Raw genomic sequence first — 25,932 nt, 5'->3', positions numbered from 1 at the left:
TAGGTAACATAATAAGATACTAAAATTTAATCACACGGTTACTTGGAGTCATAAACATAGAATGAACACGTCTTAGAAGAATCTAATTGAATTGCTTAACAAATGGTAACAACTAAACTATTGATGCCGTATCGTTGTAGGACGTTGTTTCCGTTGTTAAGACTTCCGAGGCTGTTGGGTTTTGACTAATTGCCATAGAAGAAGACATTTCACTTTTCCATGTCCAAACAAAAACCAAATCAAATTCAATTGTTTCTTTTTCTATCGTAATCATTTCTTTTTCTTTCTTTCTCTTGCCAGCCGTGTTTGTTGTGCAAATCAATCACTGGGTAACCGGCTGCTTCGATACATTTTCATCTTTAGTTTTAAAATATAAAAATTTAACTTAACTTATTTAACTCATTAATATATACATTAAGTTCATAAAAAGTTTTAATCAACTATATAGTTTAATTTGATAAAATAAAGGGCAAGACTTAGGTATGACTTTTTAGGTGTTGATTAATCATAATTAAAATTTTGCATAATATTAGATGTAAGTTATTTATTAAAATAAAATTCTTTGTTTATTGATAAACCATATTGATAATATTTACAAAATAATACCAAAATTCTGCCTTACATCATTAGTAATATCTATAAAATAACAAGTAAATTTTGTTAAAAAATGAATAGCCTTTGACCTTGGTAAGCATTTGACAAGTAAAGTTTAAATAATGAACTAGTAATTAAAATTATCTTTGGTAATCCTTCAACACTTACATTAAGAGATGAGACCCGTAAATGCCGGTGTTCCGCATTAACTTGGTGCACGTCGTCAGCAAAACCAAGCTGAAGAACTCTTATGTTCTGTGTAAAAGCGACAGATCCATTCCCATTCCCATTGATAAACCTTTCTCTCTTTTACCTCATAAAAATCTTCTCTTTCAGCTGAGATCCTTCATTCTATCTAATACCCATCTTTCATATTCTTCATTTTTGCATGCGATCAGTCAAAGTTTTATTCTCTCTTTTGTTCTGTCGTGTACAATTAATCCCATTTGTTACAATTCTATTTGGGGTATGTTTTCCGTGAACCTTTGAATGAAAGATTGAATCTTGAATAGCTTTGAATCATCCAGTGTTGAACTGAGAATTCAATTCTGAGTTGTGATTAATGGACAATTATGGGTCTTCACCACCTCCATATGGGTATCCAAACCCTGGATACACTCCTCCATACCCTCCTCCTGAATCACATGCACCTCCACCATATCCATATCCATATCCATATCCAAATCCAAATCCATATGCACATGCACCCAATCCTTCACAATCTTTCAACTACACCTACCCTCCACCCTCCTCAGCCCCTTATTCTAGCAACATTGACTATTCCTACCCACCACCACCACCCTCCTCAGCCCCTTATTCTAGCAACATTGACTATTCCTACCCACCACCACCACCTCCACCTCCACCTCCTCCATCGAACCCTTCAGATGGATCCTTAGACTTTCCAAGGCCTCAACCACCTCATTCTTATGGTTACCCTTACCAGACTAGTGATAGTTTTAACCCTCCGCAGAGTTCTGCTTACCCTCCTTTGGATGATCTTATGAGTAATGTTAGGGTGTCTGATAATCTCCCTAGTGCACCTCCATTGACACATTCAATTTCAGCTCCAGATCAAGAGAAGAAAGATGAGTTTGATGGTTATTCTAGTAGCTCCTTCTCGGGTTCGGATCGCGGGTATCCTTCTTACCCTTCAGTTTATGCTGATGATTCAGTGCATAGTCAGGGTTTGCAGATTGTGCCAGCTCAGAACAAAGGGTCACTAAGGGTTTTGCTGCTGCATGGAAATTTTGATATTTGGATTCATGGAGCCAAAAATCTTCCAAATATGGACATGTTTCATAAGACTTTGGGGGATATGTTTGGTAGATTACCTGGTAATGTGAACAACAAGATTGAAGGATCAGTGAGCCGGAAGATCACTAGTGATCCTTATGTGGCAATCTCTGTGTCAAATGCTGTGATTGGGAGAACTTTTGTGATTAGCAACAGTGAGAACCCTGTGTGGGAGCAGCATTTCTTTGTTCCTGTTGCACATCATGCTGCTGAAGTACACTTTGTTGTTAAGGACAGTGATGTGGTGGGTTCACAGCTCATTGGCACAGTGGCAATTCCTCTGGAGCAAATATACTCAGGAGAAAAAATACAAGGGACCTACCCTATCCTGAATAACAATGGGAAGCCTTGTAAGCCAGGTGCTGTCTTGACTGTATCCATTCAGTACATTCCAATGGAGAAACTGAGCATTTATCATCAAGGAATTGGAGCAGGCCCTGACTACAGTGGCGTTCCTGGGACGTATTTTCCATTGAGGAAAGGTGGAACTGTAACTCTTTATCAGGATGCTCATGTTCCGGACGGTTGCCTCCCTAATGTGATGCTTGACAATGGCATGTATTATGGTCATGGAAAGTGTTGGCATGACATATTTGATGCCATAAGTCGTGCTAAATGGTTGGTTTACATTACCGGTTGGTCAGTGTGGCACAAAGTTAGGTTGGTAAGGGACGAAAGGCGGGCATTAAATTTCACCCTGGGTGATCTTTTGAGGTCCAAGTCACAGGAGGGAGTTAGAGTGCTTCTCCTTGTTTGGGATGACCCTACGTCAAGAAGCATTCTCGGTTACAGAACAGTTAGTAATGCTATTTTTTATGTTACCTATTACTGCATTTTGGTTTTTGGTAGGGCTGGTAGGAATTGGTCTGCAACTGCTGCATGTTTTTGTCATAAGTGTGTGATTCTAATTCTTTGGGAACTTTGTTCATTGTTAAAACTTTTGAAATTAATAATGGAAAAAAAAAAAAAAAAAGCAGTTGCAAACAGAAACTTGGCACTAATTGTTCAGGAATCAACTGTATATTTAAATAAGGGTGAGTGAGGTTACTAGTTCAGTGCCTCCTAAAAAAACTCTGTTTTTGTATTTCCAATGGCTTGACAATTGCCCTAAATAAATCAGAGCTTTCTTCAAACCAAATTTTGTTTACAGTTAAATTTGGAACTTCTTATTTCTTGGCTTGTGAACTTTTCCCCGTCTAGAATTATCTGCCTATAATCTGTCATGACCAACAATAGTTAACTCTTGTCTGAATGATTATTTTGATGTTGTATGTGACCTAGCAAAGCCATTCCTTTGTCCCGTGTTAATAAATTTTATAGTATGATAGATAAAGTTTCCTTTACACCACGTAAGATTAAGAGACTTGAATGAATTTTTCTTTTAGTTGTTTTTTTAATATTTGTGGATATGATTTACTCTTTTGTTTTAAATATGCAAAACTCTTTTGCTTTACATTCAGGATGGGGTCATGGCAACTCATGATGAGGAAACACGACGATTTTTCAAGCACTCTTCTGTACAAGTGCTGCTTTGTCCTCGCATTGCAGGAAAACGACATAGCTGGGCAAAACAAAAGGTTTGGTTTGACAGTGACTTTACTTATTGAAATTTGTTATTTACTTCATTCCTTGACTCTGTGAACTAAGATTTTGAATGATGTTCTCCTTTTCCCAATTTGGTATACTTTATGATGCACATATTGCTACCAATTGGGTGATTTCATTGGTAGCTTTCCTAACTTTTTATCATGAATGTTAGAATTTGTGACATGGTTCAGTTTTACCAGCTGTTACTAAATCTACTTATTTTCATTGGATCTCTAAATTCGTTTTTGCATACTTTTATAGTTTCAGTTGTAGAGTTCTGCTGCTTCTGCTTTAATTTTCTTCTTTTAATTATCAGGAAGTTGAAACAATATATACACATCATCAGAAAACTGTAATTGTGGATGCTGATGCTGGAAATAACAAAAGAAAAATTGTAGCATTTGTTGGTGGACTTGATTTGTGTGACGGGCGATATGATACTCCTCACCATCCTCTCTTCAGGACGCTGCAGACGCTGCATAAGGATGACTACCACAACCCTACTTTCACAGTAATCTCTTGTTTTCAGACTTTCATTTGGTTGTGTTGGAAATAGTATTAGTTAATGCACCTAGGAAATAGTATTTTCATGTATCACACAATAAATGCATTTACTACTGATGCATATCAGTGTTTAGGAAGTTGCACTCAATTAATATTAACCACGGAAATAATCTCCAGTAAGTCTATTAAGAGCCTATAGCTGCATACGGATGTCTTGCATAACCTTACCACATCTCTAATGGATAATATATATTTCTGTCTAAGACTATCCAGCTCTCTATTTCTCTCTTCCTCCTATAATTCAACAGGCTGCATGATATTGATCACTAGATTTTTCCAGTCAGTGTAAGTAGAATAAAGCCACAAAAGTATATAACTCCCAAGTTTTAGTAGTTCTAGAGGAATTCAAAGGACAACAAAGAAATATTTCCATATTCTTGTATAAGGAAGATTTAAGAGATTATTTTGAACTGAATTTCATGAGGTTGTTCATTTTAGCATATTTTGAATTGTCAAACTAGCTTTGCCTGCAACATCTATAACCCATTTTATAAGATGCTATTGCTTTCCAGCTGCCCCTTTGAATGTAAAATATTATTCCGTATTTCAAGCACATGTAAAATTTTCCTGCAAATTTTTGACAGAGATGTTCTCCTATTTTAGCTTTAGAATCAAGCAACTTAAATATAATGGAATTAAGTAGATTGGAACCAATAAGCTTCAATTTTGAAACAAAATTTGAATCAAGAAGACCAATTTGTTCTGATCTTGTGGATTATTGAATGACAGGGTAATACTGGTGGTTGTCCAAGGGAGCCATGGCATGACTTACATTCTAAAATTGATGGTCCAGCAGCTTATGATGTTTTGACCAACTTTGAGGAGCGATGGTTAAGAGCTGCAAAACCTAAAGGGATTAAAAAGCTGAAGAGTTCATATGATGATGCACTACTAAAGCTAGATAGAATTCAAGATATTATCAGTGCATATAATGCTCCTAGTGTTGTTGGTGATGATAATCCTGAAGCATGGCATGTTCAGGTATTTAATCAATTATACTGAGTAGATTCTAGAATTTCTAGAAGCAATTTATCTTTTTCATTTACACTAGTTAAAGGAAACTATTGATTATCTTTTCCAATTCAGATATTCCGTTCAATTGATTCAAATTCTGTTGATGGATTTTCAGAGGAGGCAAAAAATGCATCAAGCATGGTGAATTAAAGATTTTAATGTTTCTAAATTTTCTCTTCTCGTGGTAGATTTAATCAATCAACATGAGCCACCTTATGTGTGACGAAGGGAATGTTAAATGTTGCTGTGTTTTTACAGAACCTAGTATGTGGGAAGAATGTGCTGATTGACATGAGCATACATAATGCATATGTGAAGGCCATTCGAGCTGCACAACATTACATATATATAGAGAATCAATATTTCATTGGGTCTTCTTATAACTGGAATCAACATAAAGACCTTGGTACGGACCTCCTTTTTTCTGAACATGTGTTGTTTGTTCCTTCAAGAATTCAATATAAATTTATATTTTACTAATTAAATTGATTGACCTAGAAATTGTATAATGGAAAATAGATCATTTCCTTTCAAATCTATGGTGTATGTTATTTTATGCATTTTATATATATCAATACATATCAGTATGGTATAGCTGATAGTCTGATACATCGTATTTCATATTGCTAAACTGTTTCTAGGCAAAGATTACACAAATATAAATCCTGCAACTCCCTTTAAAAGCTAATAGTTGAGGATTTAACATTTTGGAATTGTATTTTAGACCTTCATAATAAGCTTCATCCATCAACTATATTTCTTTGTGTTCTTTTTCTTTGGCTACATTGATGGCAAGGAGGTTTTATCCAATGACCTCTTGCAAACTACCTGAACTCCTCACTGCTAGACATTCGTAGTGACTTTTCTCTATCACTTACTGGGTGAAGATGAATAACTAATGTGGTTAATTAGATTTATTTCAAATATCTGCTTTTAATGTCAAAACTCCCACGTTTTTTGCAGGTGCCAATAATTTAATTCCTATGGAAATTGCACTGAAGATTGCTGAAAAGATAAGGGCAAATGAGCGATTTGCAGTGTATATCGTAATTCCAATGTGGCCAGAGGGTGTTCCAACAGGGGCTGCCACCCAAAGAATTCTATTTTGGCAGGTATGCTTCAACTCACAATACAATATAGAGGCTAATTTTTTTCATCTGACAAGAATTTGATTAAACTTTCATATTATTCTAACATTTCTCAATATGTATTTTTTCTTAAAATATTTCAGAATAAAACAATGCAAATGATGTACGAGACAATTTACAAGGCTTTGGTTGAAGTTGGGCTTGAGGCAGCTTTCTCTCCGCAAGACTATTTGAACTTCTTCTGTCTTGGTAATCGGGAGGCTGTAGATATGCATGAGAATATCACTGTGTCTGGAACCCCTCCTCCAGCAAATAGTCCACAAGTATGAATTCTATGCTTCCCATCCCATGTTGTTCCCTTCCCAGTTACATTTTTCTGCTGTCATAATGCCATAAACCTCCGTTGAAGCAGTGAATCCATGTAAAATTATAGATATCTAGTGCCAATGAAAAAAAAAATGGTGCTTCCAGATATATCATTATTTTGTTAGCATGTAAATTGCTCCCTGCGACTCTGTAGCCAAGTGTCTTAATTTACTTTAATTTGTGTGATGCATGGCTTATCAGTAGAACAAGTGTTCTGACTGTTATTATAAGCTTCTTAATCCTTTGCTTTGTGGCATGCAATCTCCATTTAGTAAATGTATTTGTAAACTTGTGTGCTGGTACTCTTTGTCCAGGCAATTAGCAGAAATAATCGACGTTTCATGATTTATGTTCATTCAAAAGGCATGATAGTTGATGATGAATATGTTATATTGGGGTCTGCAAACATCAACCAGCGCTCCATGGACGGAACAAGGGACACTGAAATTGCAATGGGAGCCTACCAACCCCGTTATACCTGGGCAAGGAATCACTGTTATCCACGGGGAGAGGTAAATTGGCTTCTCATCTTTGCTTAAGAAGCCTTTGTGATATCTGTTGATTTGAAAATCATTAGCTAAAGTTGTGATCAATTACAAGCACATGTATAACAAATTATACAGTTGTTAAAATCCATTCCTTTGATTTTTGGGTTATTAAGATTTTGAATGTGAACCCGATCCAAGATTGAGGGAAAAGATGGACTATAAGCTTGAGTGACTTGTATTTCTAAAATAACTTGGATCATTTAAGCTCATGACCATCTTGCTTATATAATTTTTAATTTGTTGCTAACGTAGCAATGGAGGACTTAATTATCTTAATACTTTCCCTCGAGTTCAATTAAAATAGTTTGGGCCTCTACCTGGACTTGTGCTCCGCTTACTTGAATTTTTTTTTTTTCTAATGCCACAGGTCTCTTTTTTTTTACTAGTTTGGATTGACCTTCTTAAAAAAAATTGAGCATTTCATTTTTTTTACCTAGACTTTGGTACCGTATTAGGTTTTTTGAATATGTGCTCCTTTTTTTTTAAAATTTTTTTCTAAAGGTCTATTTTTATTAACTGGTTTAATATGGCTCAACAGTTACAGCTCAGCAATTTAGAGTCTGAAATGTTACCCTTTACTGTAGAGTAGTCAAATCCGGGTTACCAGGCCTTTATGACCATCAAGCCACAGCCAATATCTTGGATTTTATTTTGGTTTTTCTAATTCCCTGTAATACAAATATTCATTTATCAGCATTACTTTTAAGGCCCTAGAAGTTATGAATTTAGCTTCTGGTTTACTAATATGTATTTTTTGTGAAAGAATATGGATTGTGAATAGCTACAACACTGTTTTCATGCTATCTTATTTTCACGTTTTAGTAATATTAACACATTTCCTGAACTGACTGCAATTCTTTGTGAAACTAAACTGTGTAGATCCACGGATATAGGATGTCACTTTGGGCAGAACATACTGGTACAATTGAAGACTGCTTCTTACAACCAGAGAGCCTGGAATGTGTGAGAAGGGTTAGAACAATGGGTGAACATAACTGGAAACAATTTTCTGCAAATGATATAACAGAGATGAGAGGTCATCTGCTCAAGTACCCAGTCGAGGTTGATCGGAAGGGTAAGGTTAGACCCCTTCCTGGCCATGAAGAGTTCCCAGATGTAGGAGGAAAGATAGTAGGATCATTTATTGCCATTCAGGAGAATTTAACCATTTGATTATTTGTTTACATTCACATTGCTTGCCATTAGGATAGGATGAACGTAAATAACAAAATACAAGTTATACAATTTTGAAATATAAGATAGTTGAAAAAACACCAGGTCCAGTGTATAGAAATAAAATTATCGTTTAAGGTTGCTCCTTTCCTTTCTTCTTTGTATACACACCAGACTTACTCCAGATTGTCACCCCAAACTCCTCTGTCTATCAGGCTACCATACTACCGGGAACATCATGTATTGTAAAATTGTAAACCTTTTGATAATTGATTTTGTTAAACTTAATCTGAATCACGTATTTTTATTAGAGTATGTGCTCTTTTTAAGAAAGTGATAATTTTTTTTATTGTAAAACAAATAATCCTAAGTTTGGTATGGAACCATTCCCTGCCTGAACTCCTAATCTGAATTTTGTTATATCATCGATTTTTAGTGATTACAAGTTAAATTATTCTAACATAATTTTTACCCTTCTTTACATCGTTCTCCTTCACATCTCTCAATTTTATCTCACACTTCACTTTCTTTCTCTTAAAGAGTATAAAAATTGCATATTTCTCTGGTTTTATTATGGTTTTGCATCTTCTACTTCACAATAAGGAATTCAGATTCCCGTGACAATGAGCATACATAATCATTCAAGCTAGAAGCATGAGACACAAATCAATTGCCATTGGAGTTCTATTTTACTTCCTAAAAGAATGCTGATATTCTTTCCCAAGTAAAAAAACACTTGCAAAACCTGCTGACTCGGATTAATCAATCCAAATTCTATGCATTAAGAATTGATATGTTCAAAACAATGCTAACTCCATTAAGCTCAAGGAATGAGTTTTAGTTTGCAATTTCAACAGTACAAAAATAAAAATCTTGGTCTGAAGGCTCAACAGCAGATTTGGAATCTTTGATAAGGGTCACTCCTCCAGTGATGTATCAGTATTACCTGTTTCTTGATTTGAGAAATGCATCAGTAATCACAATTCTTGAACTATGGGTTATATAACCTTACAAATTAGTATTACTAGCATCTAGATCTCCATCATGGACCCAAAGTTCATCCACCAAGATGGGCCACACTTCATTCTATAGTGTTTTGGGTAAGAACAGAGAGTGCCACATGACCAATATTAACTTTAGGGTCTTTTTTGCTATGATTTCCCTGATATTGAAACTTTGTGAAGAAGATACCGTGACCAATCTAGTGGCTGCAAATTTTCCAGCATATTATTCTCTGCTACCACATGGGCCATTCTATTAAATTTATATGAAACAACCAATTGCAAGACTAATCTTCAAAGGCAATACAAGTGTTCTCATTTGCAGATATTGAATAATTGCCTCTATATTCCTGAAGGATTTGTGACCCCTCTAGCATATGGCAGAGGTTTTGATTATCTTATGTTATAAAATTTTTGGGAAAAATGTAAGGATTGTTTGTGTCAGAACTTGAGCATCTCTTCCCACATAAATTGAATTAGCCAAAATATTTTCAAGCATGTTCCACTAATAAAGGATCATTCATGTGGTCTCTTATCACCACCGTTATTGCACCCTGACAATGTTTGCTATAGCAAGACATCACAGTTGAACTTATAGGCACAATTTGAAAGTGGAGATCAACTTTCTGGTCTGACTATAGTTCTGTGTGAAAGGATAATCTGGTGTCTGCATGTGATATGTTAGCAATTAACCATACATGGTATTCTGAATGGTTCTTATACTTATGCCTATATATTATATTAGTGCTTACCCAATGCTCAATTAAGACTATACCAGTACCACCATGCAAGACATAAATCAGTTGTTGAATTGTTTACTTTGATACTAATTGAAACATTGCTATTTCACTCTTTCAATCTTATGAGTGTTTTATATTTTTAAATATTGCTAACTGAAAGTGAAATGTTATAAAATATATATCTATCTGGTAATTTAATTACTTTATTATGCCTTTTTCTAATAGTTCTACATGATATATTTTGCCACATACCGAAGATTTAAATTTTTTTGTAGATACTGTTACTCTATACTTGTGCTTGTATTCATGCAATTTAGGCCACTGACCCAACAAACAAAAATCTGTAATATTTTAGCCGATCAAACAGTCAAACGCCAAATTAATTTGTGTTCTGCCCCTTTGGAAGCAATTGCAGATCTGAGGCATACCAAATTGGTTCGGTCTAAGAACAATTAAGAGTGTGTTGTACTGTTCCTAGCTCTTGCTGGCAAAATGGGCAGCTAGCTAGGACTTTAAAGTTTTAACTAACTCCCTCTTATGTTTAAAAGAAAAACTCCCTTTGCATAGGATTTTGTCGTTTAGTTTTATTCGACTAGACTTGCATTTAGTGAATATTCAATGTGATATCTCAATACTGGTGCTTTTGTAAAAAATTTCAAAAATAAAAATACTTTAGTTGTTGGATAAGAGCAACTTTAAGGAACAATTTAAAAATAATGAGAGAATATTTAACTAAAAGGAACAATTTAAAAAAATAGTTATTATAAGGGACAAAACAAATTACTTGACCCAGTTCAAACTAATCCGATTAAAGCTTTGCATTCTATTAGATTGAGTTTAAAAATTTATCTTTTATTTAGAATATAAAATAAATTTCAAACTCCACTAGAATTCATATTTTATGTACTTAAATAAAATAAAAACTTTCAAACTCCACAAAAAAATAAATTGAGACTTATAGTTTAAGTCTAAAACTTACATTTTAACAAACTTAATCACATTGGTTGAACTGGGTGAGTGTAATACAGTGGGCTAATGAAAAAGGAGGAGCTTTTGGGTGAAAGTACAAAGTTACTCTTAGAATGGATGAGCTTTGAATTGAATTAGTGTTAGAATTTGAAGAAATGTGATTTGTGTAGAGAAGAATAAGAGAGGGTTGAAGGTGGGAATTGTCACTTGTGCAAGATATCCACTGTCTGCCAGAATAGATTCCCAACAACAAAGAAGATGTAATGAATAAAATGTCAATCATTTGATACTATGGAATTGGAGATGATCCTGTCCGTTCATTATCTGCTGCTACCTTTCCTAACGTAGGGGTCCACTTTGTGTTAGGCCACTAGGCCCCACCCACACATCCCTCTGCTCATTAAGTCTTTCTTCTTTGGGTCCCGCTCCTATTTCTATTTTCTCTCATAATAAATCAATAATTTTATCATTTTTTTACTCATAATTTATTTATTGTGATGTTGAATTTATATACTTCCATCTTTTAATAACATTTTATAAAATATAAAATTAATTAATTTAACTATTAAAGTATTTTATATTATCAATTTTTAAACAATTTAAACATGTATAGATAAATTATTTAAAATTTAATATTTATTTATTTTATTTTTATTTTAAATTTTATAATATTATTTTATTTAATAAAAACTTTTCAACTAATAATTAAAGATATTTATTGTAGTACTATAAATTTGAGAAAGTATTAAATTAATTGTTATAATTTTTTTAATATTTTAAAGATAAAAAATATTAATATGTTTTTTACTAAATTACTTTCATTATTTGTCAATCTAAAATTATCGGTCAAGATTTTTTTACGTAAGAGAGTATTAAACTCTCTTAATTATAAAGATATGATAAATTATACCATTTTGATAAATTTAAAATTTTATGAACTTATTTAATTTTTTAATATATTTTAAAAAATAAATTATTAAAATAATATTAATTGATATCTTTAGAAAGTAAAACTTGCTTAGGTCATGTTTCACATTGTTCAACGATTATGATACGAGATAATTTAAAATTATTTTTATTTTTATTTTATATTATAATAAATGATTAATTATAATTGTTAAATAAATATTAATTAATTAATTTACTTATTAGGATGATGATATATTAATTAAATAAACATAAATTATCTTATTAATTTGTATGTTTGTATTTATTATATATTTAATAAATTAATTAAAACCTCATTAATTAATAAATTAATGAATATAATTTTATAATAAATACTACTGACCTTTCTTCAATGACAAATAAATCTTGAAAGATAAAAATTCAATTTTTTCAACTTATTTCAAACAAATTATGAAAATTTAATAATTATAGTTAATTATTTATCATAGTATAAATTAAAAATAAAAATAATTTTTAATTTTGTTTGGTGACTGTGATATAATTTGACAAATGACCTAATTTAAGTAAATTTCATCTATCTAAGAGATAAAATTTATTTAAATTACATGTTTCCACTCATTCCTAATTGTCTAAAAATAATATATTAAATATAATAATATCTTATAATTTTTTAATAAAAGTTTATTATTATAACTTTTATTATAGTTCATTAAATACATATTAAAAAATTGTAATTCAATTTTCAACTTTGCAATTTGGTCAACCATTTATTGTTTCGAGCATGAAGTGAATGCTGCAAAATGAGAGGGCCAGTACACCTAATTATCTTTAGTGTTGCAGGTTAACGTAAGACAAATTGTATGTCAAGAAATTTAAAGAAGGAAATTCTGTCTTGTTTCATGGTATTTGGGTCAGGTTTTATCTCAAAAATGTTTGATTTATTCATTAAATTTTAATTTTGAAGTTTAACTGTTTATTTAATGAACATTTTTTATTACTCAAAATTTTTATTTTAAATATCAATATTTTATTAAGGATAAATTTAGAGTACAAGAAATACTCTAACTCATTATAACTCTAGAAGAAATTAACAATATATATTAAGGGATATTCATCCAATTCACATACATAATTAATCTTATTAGAAATTTCACCGCAGACACTTCTAAAAACGATACTTAATAAAATCAAACATTTTACTAATATTTGACACACTACCACAAATCATACTATACAATTTTCTTCCTTTTTTTTTTCACATTAGATTTCACAAATGCTTAGTAACGTTTCGTGCAAATTTTTAGACAAACATAAATTGACATTGAACTATTCAAACATCATGTATTATAGTTTTATGAAGATACCACAATGAGAAAAAAGATGCAATATGTTTTTATCTTCAATAAATGCTAAATAAATACCGCTGCTTTTCTCGGTGTACTTACCTAATCTTGCGTAGGACTTATACTAAATCTAACTCCAAATCACTAATCTGCAATAAAAAAATTAATAAATATAATAATAAGTAAATTATACACTATATTTCTTGTCATCATCACATTTTTACAACAACATATGATTCATATTTTCTCTAAACCTCTTATCTCTATAATTTTCCTGTTTAACAATTAAACTTAAGTCATAAACTTCAATTCACCTTTTAAAATAAATATTTCATCTTTTCTCTTACGTCGGTCTCAACTTCATTTACATATTATTTTTGAATTTATTGTTTTACATGACATTATTACTTTGATCATAATTACAGAAATTATAAAGTATAATATTATATTTACACAACAATAGTATAAAGTAAAAGCAAATTATAGATCATTGGTTAACATTGAGTGAATGTTGTAGTTTTGTGTTTGTTTTTACATAGATATGTTACTCTGATTAGAATTCTCTGTAGGAACTAATCTTCCTCCACTAGAAAAATTCCACATGATAATAAAGCTAACTCCTTCGGTACATATTTTTTTACATGTATAAAGTTTAAAGAAAACTTTTCTTAAAAGAAATTAAATGTTTACAACTTAATTTGATATAATGTGTCAAATTTTGAAATTTAAATATAAATTAAAATTGATTAAATTTAAGTAACAATGTTTGAAAAACAAACATGGAATATTAGATATTAATAAAAACTCGTGTAACTTCTAATTATATGTGCAAGTTAATCTTAAACTTTTTCTACTTAAGAGTAAAAATTCAAATTTATAATATAAAAATGAAATGAAATTAAATTAAATTACTTAATGAACTTAAATCAATATTGTATATACTGCATCAAAATCCAAAATGAGTGGTACTTATTCATGCTTATCATTACTTGATTATTATGCTATTTCCTGTCACTATTACGGATTTTATTTAAAAAAAATAAAATAGTTGACAGAAATGAAATCTACCTTTTGAACTTTTTTTATTAAAGCACCGTCAAATGCCATCCTTTTCTGTGGGTCTAATAAAAAGTGTTGATAGATATCTAAGTGTTTGATGCATAATTAAAAACATTATATAAAATTTAGTTATTTTTTAGGCTAAAAATAGACCACATTTAAGATATAAAATTGAGAATGTTAAGGAATCTGCAGAAGAATGAAGATGTTCCATTTATTAATGGTGCTATTCCCAGCTTCTTCCCCAAATTAATGTTTTTAATTTTTAAACCTGATTCTTAATGCACAAACCATCTTTCCCACTCAAACTGATAAAATAAAAAGATGCCACAGAAGCTGAAATTATGATTCTCTTGTGACAAAATTAATTTTCTAATACTCATAGGTCACTTTCATAGAAATTAAAACAAAAAAAAAATGTATATCTTTTTTGTTCTTTCTTATCCCAAACTAAATACACTAAAGCTTTACTTCTCTAGAAATTGTTATTATTTTTCTATTGCAGCTAGTTTGCTAGTTTCAAATCCCAATCATGTAAGAATGTTGGGATGGCATTTCTTAGAGTAAAGTGTATTATTTATGTAAGTTACACATTTCAAGAAAAAGAGGTAGAAAAATGTTATAAATAATTTTTATTTTATTTTACTATAATAACATGTACTCTCTCTTTTTTTGTATATTAGATATTTGAGTAATTTTTTTAATTTAAAAATTACAAAATAATAAAATTAAGTTAGAAGTAAGTAAACTAGGCAAAAAGTGCAGTATTTTTACTAGAGTGTGCCATATGTATATAACCCTAAAAAACAATTGTATTGTTACTAATTTAAAAAGAAAAAGATTTATTTTTTTAATGAAAAACCAATTTTCTAACTGGGTCCTCAAAACAAATATTTTAACTTCTGAAAGAGTAATTGGATATGTAACAGAACATTGCAACATTTATAACTTTTTAACAAATTTAGGCTTAATAAACCATCGAATTTGCCAAAATATACATATTTAAAAAGGTTTAATTATTAATTTTTTCACGTGATGTGCTTTTTCTATAAATAAAGAATGCAAATGAATTATTTCTTTCTTTCTTTTTCTTAAAGTTTCTTTACTCAACAAGATGCACCTATTCAGCACAGTCAACATGAGTTGCCATTATGTCTAAACTAGAAATTTAACTCTAAAATCAATTTAGAATAAAAGTAAATCTTGGATAGCTTTTAGTGCTTTACATTAAAATTTAATTTTAAGATAACTTTTTGAAATTATTATCTTTTTAAGTTCTATCAAATTTAAAAATATTTACTAAACACACATTTAATGCATGCATGACAAAAGCTTTAAAAAAATTATCAACTTTTTTTTGGGAAAAAATAATTTTTTTTTATTTTGTTTACCAAATAAGCTAATGTACACGGATTTATACGCAGACATTAATGTCGTCATAAATATCATAAAAAAATTGAGAATTCATTTAGTAATTTTAAAACTTGACTTGATCACTTCCTTAAGCTCTTTTGGTAAACAAAGGGTAATGATAAATATTCTAGCTAATTAAAAGGAAAACTAAATTAACACGAATACTACATAATATGTCACTAAATATCTCAAATTTGGAAAACAATTAAAAAAATAAAATTCTTTGTTTATCTGTCTCTATCTAAAATTAATCGGAGTACTTGGTCTTATCTGCCACTAGAAAGACAAAGGAAACACCTGTGTTTGTTTTCTCTCATGGGCAAAAAGGAACCAAAATCCCAAATTAACATCATCATTTTTTAGCAGCATCCGCAAGTTCCAATTGTATGAAGAATGTGCCCTTTGAGAGAATATGTCACCGGTACAAGTAGCAACATGTAGGAAACAATGCACTCACATCCCATCTCAGAACTCATGTTTAATACGATAAATTTTTATAAAAAAATAAGAAAATTTAATTTGCTTTCAAATAAACATGCATTTAAGAAAATGGCAGAGGAGCCGAAATCAATTCCTTTGATCATGTATCATTGTCAAATGAACTATTTTCCAAAAATTAAATGAAAGAAAAGACGTTACAAAACATGTTCATTTATTGTGAACGGTGCAAAATCTTAGCACCCAAAGCCTCAAGGGGCAATACATATACATAACATAGTAAGAAGAATAATATAACACGATCCAACTCTAACAACAACAACTCTACACACATGGTTCATACAATGTGTTAGTTTTTTTTTTATCATGATGGGAAAAACTCTACAAAGTTAATATACAAGATTTTGCGCATCCGATACCATTTATTCTGTATATATATATATGTATATCTTTATCTTGATCTTGCTTCACGTTTTCTTCGGGCCAAGCAAAGCAAAACCAGTAAAGAGCAACGTGGGCCCGGGAAAAGCCCCACGTGTCAAACTGAAAAGGTGTGCCCCACCTGTGAGCGAGCAAGGAGGTGACACGTGTCCTTAAGGACTCTCTGGATTCATGGGAGGGACCACTTTGAAAAGGCCGGCTCGAGAACGGTGCAAAAACGGTCCCGTAGGGTCCAGTGTTTGGGTCCCTGGCATGACCATGGGATGAGGTGGACCCAGCCTCAGCATCACCAACAAGGAAAAGAAACAACTAAGTACTAATATTAATAATGAAAAAGAATAAAATAAAAAAAGATATTTATCACTGATCTTAAGTAAAGTACACTTACATAAATTTCAGGATTGGGAACTTAAAATCAATAATAAAGTTATTGTGATTCTAATTAAGTGGTGTTATTATTATTGGTCCTAGAATAGGAAAAAAAATTTCTTAGCAGATTAGTACTGGTACCCCGCTCCCCCCCTTGCACGGTCCACGGAGCAGCACCACCACCACTGGGTGGGACCTACCTTCTTTCCCCTCCCTCCACTTTTGGTGTTGACCCACGCCCACACGCATGTGGTCCCCACCATTTTTAATTCCACGTCACGTGGGCACGTGCTCTTGCTTTCTCCGAACGACGTCGTAACCACACCCAACCTCAACCCGATTCAACGTTCTTCTCTCTCTCTCTCTCAATGCTTCGAAGAAGAGCGCGACATGAACTGAAGCTCTTGCTTGTCGTAAATCTCCAAGGAGAAATCTCTGAGCATCTGCGTCGTGCTGGTTGTCGTGGTCGCGGTCGTGGTGGGAGCCATGACGGTGGCTCTCGCTGGAGCGGTGGAGGAGGGGGTTGTTGTTGAGGCGGAGGTTGGTTGGAGTTGAACGGGTGTGACCATGGAGGAGACGAAAGCGGAGATAGGTCGAGCTATGGTGAAGAACTGAGGCTGGTGCTGAAACGACGGCGTTTGGGGAACGACGAAGAACGCGCCTGCTGCTGGAACGACGGCGTTTGAGGGTATGGCCCACATGGGGACCATGCCTTGCGGTAACGGAATCGCGCTTTGTTGGGGAATTGTCGCTGCGTTTTGGTTCGAGGTTGTTAGCCCCGCCGAGACCGAAACGGCGGCGTCGTTTATGTCCACGTAGGCACTATTCGCGGGTCGCTTACGTTTCTTCTTCTCGGGTGGGTCACCGGGTTCCGGGTCGGTGTTGTTATTGTTATTGTTGTTGTTGGTTGAGGAAGGGGAAGTGGTTGGGATCTTCAGGGTTCCGTTAACGGACATAGCGATGGCGGGGACGGTGCCGGTGCCGGTGGCGGCGATGATGGCCGGTTCGGCGTGTTCGAGGAGCCACCGGATGGTTTCGCCGTCGGATTTATGACCGAGTTCTCGGGTCAGTTGAAAGATCCGGGCCGCACACGTGGCGGGCATTCGGATCCTCCTGCCTCGGCCCTCTACTTTAGTGTGACGGTCTTTGGTGGAAGCCCTCTTCTGTGGTTGGGCTTGGGCTTGGGCCTGAGCCAAGGCTTTGTTTACTTGCATGGACATGGACATCCCTGCCGGCACGTGAACCGCCACCGGCATCACGCGTATTGCGGCCGTCGACGGCGACCCCTCCTCCGTCTCCGGTTCCTCTTTGGGTCCCTTGGGTTCTCCCAAACGGAGATCAACGTCTTGAGAAGGTTCTTCTGCCATGAATGAACAACAACGTTGGAGGAAGTATTAATTTAAAGATAGTAACGAGAAGAAAGATAATGTTTGTGTTAGCTTGGAATGAGAGAGTTGAAGTGTGCGTGTGTGAATGTATATATAGCAAAGGAAGTGAGAGGGTTCGTTTTGTTGCATAGAGAGAGAGGTAAATAGGTGATGGGGCCCTTGTAATGCTACCGTCCATTATTTTTAACATGGAAAGAAATCTACGGTGATCGTTGTTGGACCCATCGAGAGTATGACTATTGCACGTGATGGGTCCCATCTTAAGGGATTGCGTTTGGGGAGTTTTGGTCAATCTTTTTCTCTTATTTGGTAACGTTAAAAGAAAATGAAAAAAAAAAGAGAGTATGGAAGTGAACTTGATAAGATTCTCGCATGATGAGTTGATGATGGTATAAACTATTTGGGGATAACGAAAATGATTCTTTTTTCACATATACAAACTTTATATTTGGATAAATCAATATTTATTTATAGGACCTCATACATACTGAATGATCTCATGTGTGTGTAAATATTACAAAAACGGGAGTTAAAATCGTAACACTAGGTGAGACATATATAATTGATCCCTGACTAGTTGGAATTGTTTTGAATAAATAATATTTGCATGCAAACGATGGTAGTGTAGGAGTAACACTCATTTAAATAGATTTGGAAGGAATAGACACGTACCCAACATCTTAAAAGAAGGGCATTGCCCATACCCACCACTAGTTTAAAGGCGTGAATGCATTTAATTAATCATACATGTAAATGGCCAACAACACGAGAGAATGATTTTAAAACACGAAAAACCACACAATTAGCCGAAACAACGGATGGCATATGAAATAAGGTTATGTGAACGAAGTTGGTGAAAGCAGATAAAATAAATGAAAAATGGACGCCTAAGCAGAGGGAAATTCCCTTTGCCTTAGAAGATTGAGAAGAAGAAACAAGAAATGACATCATGTCACAGTGAGCAGCAAATTGTTCCACTTTTGGTCTTAGAGGGTTTTTGTCAAGCAAATTATATTCAGTGAAAGAAAACAAAAACACACACAATAAAAAGAACAAAATAATGAAAGACAGTTGGGCAATGACGAAGACCCGAAATCAAAAGTCAATACTACGAGCGTGTGCTGCGTGCATGTGTGTTTTGTAGAGAGCACCCATCATACTAATGGTTCAAAACGTTTCTACTATCTTTCAAAATTATAAAGACGGTTTTATTTCAAAATATATTTTTATATTTTATTTGCAAACTATGAATGATTTTTAAAACTAAAGCAAGGGAATTTTCAGTTAAAATGAATCCTTAGAAATAATTAAGCAAGAGAAAAATACAGGTGAAGAGTGATAGTTTGTCTGACTATAGAGGTATGGATGATGAAGAAAGTGATGGGTGGGTCCAGTATTTGGCAAGAGAGGGGTGGGTTTGGGGCCCATAGAGTGTGTGGTGGTAGCGGCAACAGGCAGCGGCGCGCACGCTGGGATGGTACCCATGGGCCACAGCCCACACAGGTAGGCCCACTTTATCTTCCAAATGAGTGTGAGTCCGCCATGTATGGCTCTGGCTGCGCACTGCAATGCATCCGTACGCTGACGAGGTGGGAGCCAGTTGATTTGTGAATCGAACGGTTGGCTCTCGACGTTCCCTGGAGGTGGGCCCCCACGGCCCAAAAATAGGGCGATTACCTTGCTGGGTTGCTTTGAAAGTGGACCACATATAGAAGAAAATAGTGGTGTGGGACGGTGGGACCCAGCCATTTTGTGAATTGGTCTCTGGTTGGGACTTGGGACCCTCCCATTTTGTGAATTGGTCCCTACTTGTTTGTTTCTACTCCCTTCTGAATGGGGGACCTTCCCTCGTGGGTCCCTCCCTCCCTCCCTCTTTCCTCCATCTTATGGACTCTCACTTCTCTCCTCCAAGTGTTCCCTTTTCTTAAATAAATAAATAAATTCTCATTTTTTTATTCTTTATTGTCCTACCAACTTTTCCCTACTGCCAATGACCTTATTCTTTCCTTTTAGTTTTTCCCTTTGCCTCATCCTCGTTACTGTTTCTTTATTATTGTCAATGGTGGAAATAACTGTTCCATTGGATCACAATGCCTTTTCGTTTTTTCTTTCTCACAGAGGGCCCCTCCTTTGCTTCATCCACGATGCTTGTTGGAATCTCCTCATTGGTCCTTCGTGATAGATGAATCCGCATCACAGCCACAAACACTATACATATCAGTGATATTTATATATACTCTCAATTTTATTATTTATCTACATGTTTTTTAATTATGTGATATTCAATATAAACAACAAAGTTAGCTTGATTACGATCTTAGTCTTTTTTATGCGCTAAACTTATCTTTCGTTCGAGAATAAGAGATTAATCCCATTTTAACTATATAGATTATGAAAAGGAAATTTTGTCTCTTGTGAAATCTTTTTTATATACACATATACATGTTTAAAGGACTCGTTTATTTGTCTGAAACTTCATTAGCAATATTGTTATGGTATATCTTGTGTTTATTACTTACAAATAATTAAATATTATGTTTTATTAATCTAAATTCTTAGATGTTAATGTTACAAAAGTATGATAAATGTTTTTTAAATAAATTTTACTATTTTTAAATGTTTAAACTTAACTCTAAATAATTAAAGAGTTTTGTTAATGAATTCTTTTAGTGTATACTAAAGATATTTTTCGGGCTAAAAGGTAGATATTGTTCCCTTCAAAACATAGAGATCATTGAAGTGAAATTTGTCACTCCAACAAAATCTTTTCCATTATAATGAATGCTTACCTACTAATTAGAATATTTTAATTATGAATAAAACAAACAAAATTTACTAAGATTCTTTCAATATTAACTTCAATTTTCAATTGATTATGTCTAACAAACAAATGTTTATACTAAGAACATGTAGCAAAGAAAAGTTTTGTTGTTTCTTCTTCTCATCCAACTACTTTGCCAAGTTGAATTCTGTTTTGTCTGCTTTTGTTTTATTTTCTGAAATAGTGATGCATTGTTTTGAACACAGATGAGTGATCAAGGAATTATTATTAAATTCCATGCCTCCATCTCCTAAATTTAAAATATATAAGATAATAAATCAGCTCATCTAAGTTGATAATGTTAGAGGAAAAGAATTATGACTATTAATTAAGATTAAACTGTAGATATTATGATGACAAAAAAGCATGCAAGTATATTTCAAATTATGAAGCTATTAAAAATCCATTTCTTTAAGTTTTCAACCAACAATTATCACTATGTATTTTCTTCTTTTGCGGTGTATGTTAGTTCAGAGAAGTTATATTCACGACGCATATACACTAATATATTGGTTGAAATATAAATTAATACCTCATATTAAAAGACACCTTAAATATACAATAAAAAATGTATGTTTTCTTATAAATTTTACATTTGGTATAATTCTTGAATCAAGATGACAATTAGATTAAGTGAGTATTCACGAAAACTGTGTAAAAAATGGGAGGTATAGAAAAGGTCCATTTTTTATACCTCCAAATTATTTATACATAAAGTGGGCTGGCTCAAAATTAGTTGGGCCAAACCATCAATCAGATGCAGTGTACAACTGAGTAAAATGCCAGCCTCTATAAAACGGCCCATTTAAGATAGACTTATGCAAACCCGTCCGCATGATCACTCGAACATAGTTAATTTGCCAAAAAAACAAATACATGTCGATGAGCAAATACTCCAATACCCTTTTAAAGTCTCATCCTGTCATCCATTAACATCCTTACAGGAAAAAAAAAAAACAATTCATTAATTATTAGCACATTTTTATTATTGGTTAAATTTTATTCAATTCTACTACATAAGAAATGAAATCTATACAATAATCTTACATTAATTTCACTCAATAATAGTGTGCATTGAAAAAAGAGTTAACCAATGTATTAGTAACACTTCTCTAATTGAAAATCACCTTGGTCTTTTAGGCGTGGGTTATAAAGCGATAAAAATAGTATCCCAAAAAATTACCACGTCTCTTAACTGGTGACATTGTTGGACTCACATTTTTAGATGCTTATAGTTGTATCTATCACTATGATGAGGTTCAAAGAGGATCCAAGACATGAAAGTATAAAATGACTAAATGAACATCTTTGATTATCAAACAACTATAAGATTACAAAGTTATTAGATACTTTACAGTAATGCTAAACTGTAAGATACGTAATTTTGGGGCACAGTTTCTGATGGACACTAAACAAAACTTAATATAACAAGCTGAAAATATATATATAGCATCGCTTCTACAAAAGTTTGTTCATTTTCCTTCTTTTAGGGTAAGAAGCATAATTCAATATATAATTGCCCACTGATTCATGCTGATGGAAGAGAAGCATAAAACTTAATCATGTCTGAACAGAATGTAATTTTCTTAGTTCTAGGATCACAGGGTAACTTGCCAATTGATGCTCAGAGCCACAAGTGTAATCTCTATTGTGTAGAAGTAGAACAAAATCTCCCAAAGGAATATTCCAATCCAATTTATACTCAGTAGTTGATAGTGTAGCCATCATTGCAAACAATTTGTCCCACACATGGCTTGCAGCCTAACCTTCTATGTGTGGGAGTGTTGTGCAAAAGAAATGTTTATCTTGCTTGGTTTCCTACTTTTCAATCATAAAAGTGGTGGATTTGATATCTCCTGGTGATTTGAAAGATATGGAACAGGAGATAGTGCGGCAGTTGAGTAAGAATATTTATCTTCCCACAATCTTGGAGGGCAACGGGGTGTTTGTTCTGGATTCGTATCATGATCCTGACATGTATGTGTATCGTGTTTGCGCTCCAATCATAAGCTCAACAATTTTTGCTGTAACATATATTAGAAAAACAGATCAGATGCTGAGTGTAGTCTGCCAATCCTGACACGATGATGACAAGAAACCAAGGCAGAAATTGGACTACAAAGGAAACAAATATGTATCAAGCACACCTACCTGTAAGAAATCCTATGATAGGTATAGGTTCCAAAACTTTCTCTGTGCTTTCAAGTTTTTGCCTAAACAAATTAGAGAGGGATTCTTTTAGTGTCATTTTTCCTCCAACTTAGAAGTTGATTGCAAAATGTAAAACACAAAAAGGTGAAACAGAAGAAGAACGAGAGCAAAATGTTCACTGTTACCTAGTATACTTGCTGAAGAATGGATCTCTCATTAGGTAAAGTACAAATAACAGCTTCCGTCTTTTAACCTGATGCAGAACTATTTCAGCACTAACTCTATAATGGGTTGAACATTACTAGGATATAAGACAGTTCTACATGCAGTTTTAATGGCCAAAATTCAATGCAGAAGGTCATTAAGTCCAGTGCACCTTATGCAGTATGGCTCTTAAGTCTAAAGAAAAACAAACCTCATCCTTCTCTGGGGCAGACAAATGAAACATTTGCTCCTTCTCACCAGCCAACGATGTCGTAACAAGTGAAAGAATACTGTTTCCTATGCAATCAATTGCAAGTGAAAGGAGCCAAGGGCTCCATGATCGAACGCCATATTTTCGAATAAATAAAACATAAATAAGTGGTCTACTAATAAATAGAACTTCTCCAACCAAAAACAGAGCCCCAAAAATACCCTTTTTGGACAATATGGTGCAAAGTGTCGGCCTATCTACCCTTGAATCTGTAAGAATGCAGTGGGAAACAAATGTTAGTTGAATACCTCTAGCATCATAATCAACTACTTTACTATGTAATGCTAAAATTTCTTTAACACAGATTACTTGTAGGCTTCATAGTTGCTTGTTTGTGTTGAACCCTCCGTAACCATGCTGGATCTGACACCATCCTGGCTTTTTCCCCAAATCTATTTAAAGCAGATAGCGCTCTTCCTTCCAGATTCATTGGGTTGGCACCAAGATTGTTGTTCAGATAACCAGACCTATGATGCCCATCAGGCTTTAAGCCTACTTGATATTGTGAAGTAAAACTATCTAAATTCACCTCATCATTAGGTGTCTCCCCTCCATGTAGGAGCATCTTATATCCACTCTTCCGAAACAAAGATAACCGAACCAGTGCCCTGATTGAGAGTGACTCAAGATAAAAAGAAAAATGGATCAATGACTACAGGTATAATATAATGACAGATAGCAGATACTAAGAAAGGCCATAGGCTAAATTACATCATGCTTCTTACTTGATTGCTTCAGTAACAGCAAGGAAATTCCATTTCTTATCATCACCATAGTAATGTTGTGCCACAACTTCAACTAACGTTTCCAAATCCTTTAAAGCAGATAAACATAACGGATAAGGAAATGAATAGGGCTCAACAGAGCCTGTAATATTTTGGCCAGGAGCTGTATCAATTATATGTTCATTGATGGCAGTGACAATTCCCAAAATGGTTGTTACTGCATGAAATCATAGATCTTTTCAGTAAGGTACCAAATTCTAAATTATAGCCAAATATAATAGGAGAAAATAACTAAAAATTAGAGAAGTAGTTAAATTTTAAAGAAAATGTAGATAAACTAGAAGAATGTAACATGACTTCGGAAATTTGCGATACAGATCTAGGAAAACGCATGGCTCTGCAAAGTAAACTTATTTTTACTTTATATTTAGCATTCTAAACATCAACGTGAAGAAATGATTGGAGATAGAAGCTCAAGCTTCTGGTATTATGAAACTCAAAAAGACATAAAAAATTCACAAAAACCTGCTTCTGGTCCAATCTCAGACTCAGAGAATCGTTCAGGAAGAAGCCATGTCAATCCCTGTCAACATTTTCAATCCCCCAATAAGATAACTAATGACAAACACTGTATAACAAACTATATTTCAACACAATGTCCTCCATATACTTGAACAGACAGAAAATTTATTTATATTGATAATTACCAAATGCCAAATTGTTAGATATTATGAAGGATATATAGCCAAATCGTTATTATTTATGAAAAAAGCAAAACAAGAGTACCACTTATTGCAATAATAGCCAATTATAAAGCCGAAAAATTCATATCAAAATCACCATTTCCCCAGAATTTTTGTGCACTCCTGGGCAGTTATAGATGTTGCAACTTGTGAGTAGTAACAACACAAAAGCATAACCTTAATAAAAAAATTCACTTGGGCTGATAAATTTGTAACGACGGAATGATAACATTTAATTTAACAAAAATAATAACATGAAATTGTTAATCCAAAAAGTAGCCTTACATTAGCCAAAGACTCCAAGGAGTGCACAAAGTCTTTGTTCTGCCTCACCCATCTCTTATAAGCCTCCATAGCTTCAGAAACTCACAAATTATACAAAACAGCAATAGAATAAGCGCCAAAATCCAATTCCAACACTCGTTTACAAAATCTGCAGGTATTGAAAGCTACCCAGTTGGTCAAGATGCAAACTTTCTACCCAAATTTCGTGAATCGAAGATGGGTTTCAATATGAGAGAGAGAGAGAGAGAGAGAGGGATACGATGACGTGTCACATCTTGATGAATAGAACGATCTGATCTTAACCGTTGATTTGTACACTCTTCTAGCTTATGTACCGTTAGATGAGAGAGTGTTTACCCTTAGATGATAAACGGTTGAGATTTGGTGATTATGTTTTGATCATGCCGTTAACAAGTTATGGTATATATGCTG

General features: G+C 33.6%; 3 protein-coding genes across 4 annotated transcripts; 1 reads left to right on the top strand and 2 right to left on the bottom strand.

Moving 5' to 3' along the window:
• Positions 1 to 791: 791 nt before the first annotated feature.
• LOC113849592 (phospholipase D beta 2-like) lies at positions 792 to 8,536 on the top strand. The gene is made up of 10 exons (XM_027479600.1): positions 792 to 2,686; positions 3,351 to 3,467; positions 3,794 to 3,988; positions 4,771 to 5,022; positions 5,128 to 5,196; positions 5,314 to 5,461; positions 6,019 to 6,167; positions 6,287 to 6,466; positions 6,824 to 7,021; positions 7,937 to 8,536. The coding sequence occupies exons 1-10, from the start codon at positions 1,157 to 1,159 to the stop codon at positions 8,228 to 8,230; spliced, it is 3,132 nt and encodes a 1,043-aa protein (XP_027335401.1). The 5' UTR covers positions 792 to 1,156; the 3' UTR covers positions 8,231 to 8,536.
• A 7,754-nt stretch (positions 8,537 to 16,290) lies between these two features.
• LOC113849983 (transcription factor TCP9) lies at positions 16,291 to 18,384 on the bottom strand. The gene has a single exon (XM_027480268.1). The coding sequence runs from the start codon at positions 18,277 to 18,279 to the stop codon at positions 17,278 to 17,280; it is 1,002 nt and encodes a 333-aa protein (XP_027336069.1). The 5' UTR covers positions 18,280 to 18,384; the 3' UTR covers positions 16,291 to 17,277.
• A 4,309-nt stretch (positions 18,385 to 22,693) lies between these two features.
• On the bottom strand, positions 22,694 to 25,862 carry LOC113848924 (peroxisome biogenesis protein 16-like). Of its 2 annotated transcripts, XM_027478351.1 has the most exons (9): positions 25,669 to 25,737; positions 25,501 to 25,571; positions 24,998 to 25,055; positions 24,473 to 24,689; positions 24,057 to 24,355; positions 23,688 to 23,956; positions 23,458 to 23,525; positions 23,273 to 23,334; positions 22,694 to 23,145 (listed from the first exon to the last, which is right to left on the bottom strand). In XM_027478351.1, exons 2-9 carry the CDS (start codon positions 25,567 to 25,569, stop codon positions 23,084 to 23,086), a joined length of 1,104 nt encoding a protein of 367 aa, XP_027334152.1. In that variant the 5' UTR covers positions 25,570 to 25,571; positions 25,669 to 25,737; the 3' UTR covers positions 22,694 to 23,083. The 2 variants fall into 2 exon arrangements, with proteins under 2 accessions (XP_027334152.1, XP_027334151.1); XM_027478350.1 differs by having other exon boundaries at positions 25,501 to 25,862.
• Between the last annotated feature and the right edge of the window lie 70 nt (positions 25,863 to 25,932).

This window comes from Abrus precatorius, unplaced genomic scaffold (assembly GCF_003935025.1).
Source record: "Abrus precatorius isolate BTA unplaced genomic scaffold, Abrus_2018 Scaffold9, whole genome shotgun sequence".
Lineage (NCBI taxonomy): Eukaryota > Viridiplantae > Streptophyta > Magnoliopsida > Fabales > Fabaceae > Abrus > Abrus precatorius.
The sequence above is the reverse complement of the archived record's forward strand: the minus strand, read 5'-3'. Positions and strand labels throughout refer to the sequence as shown.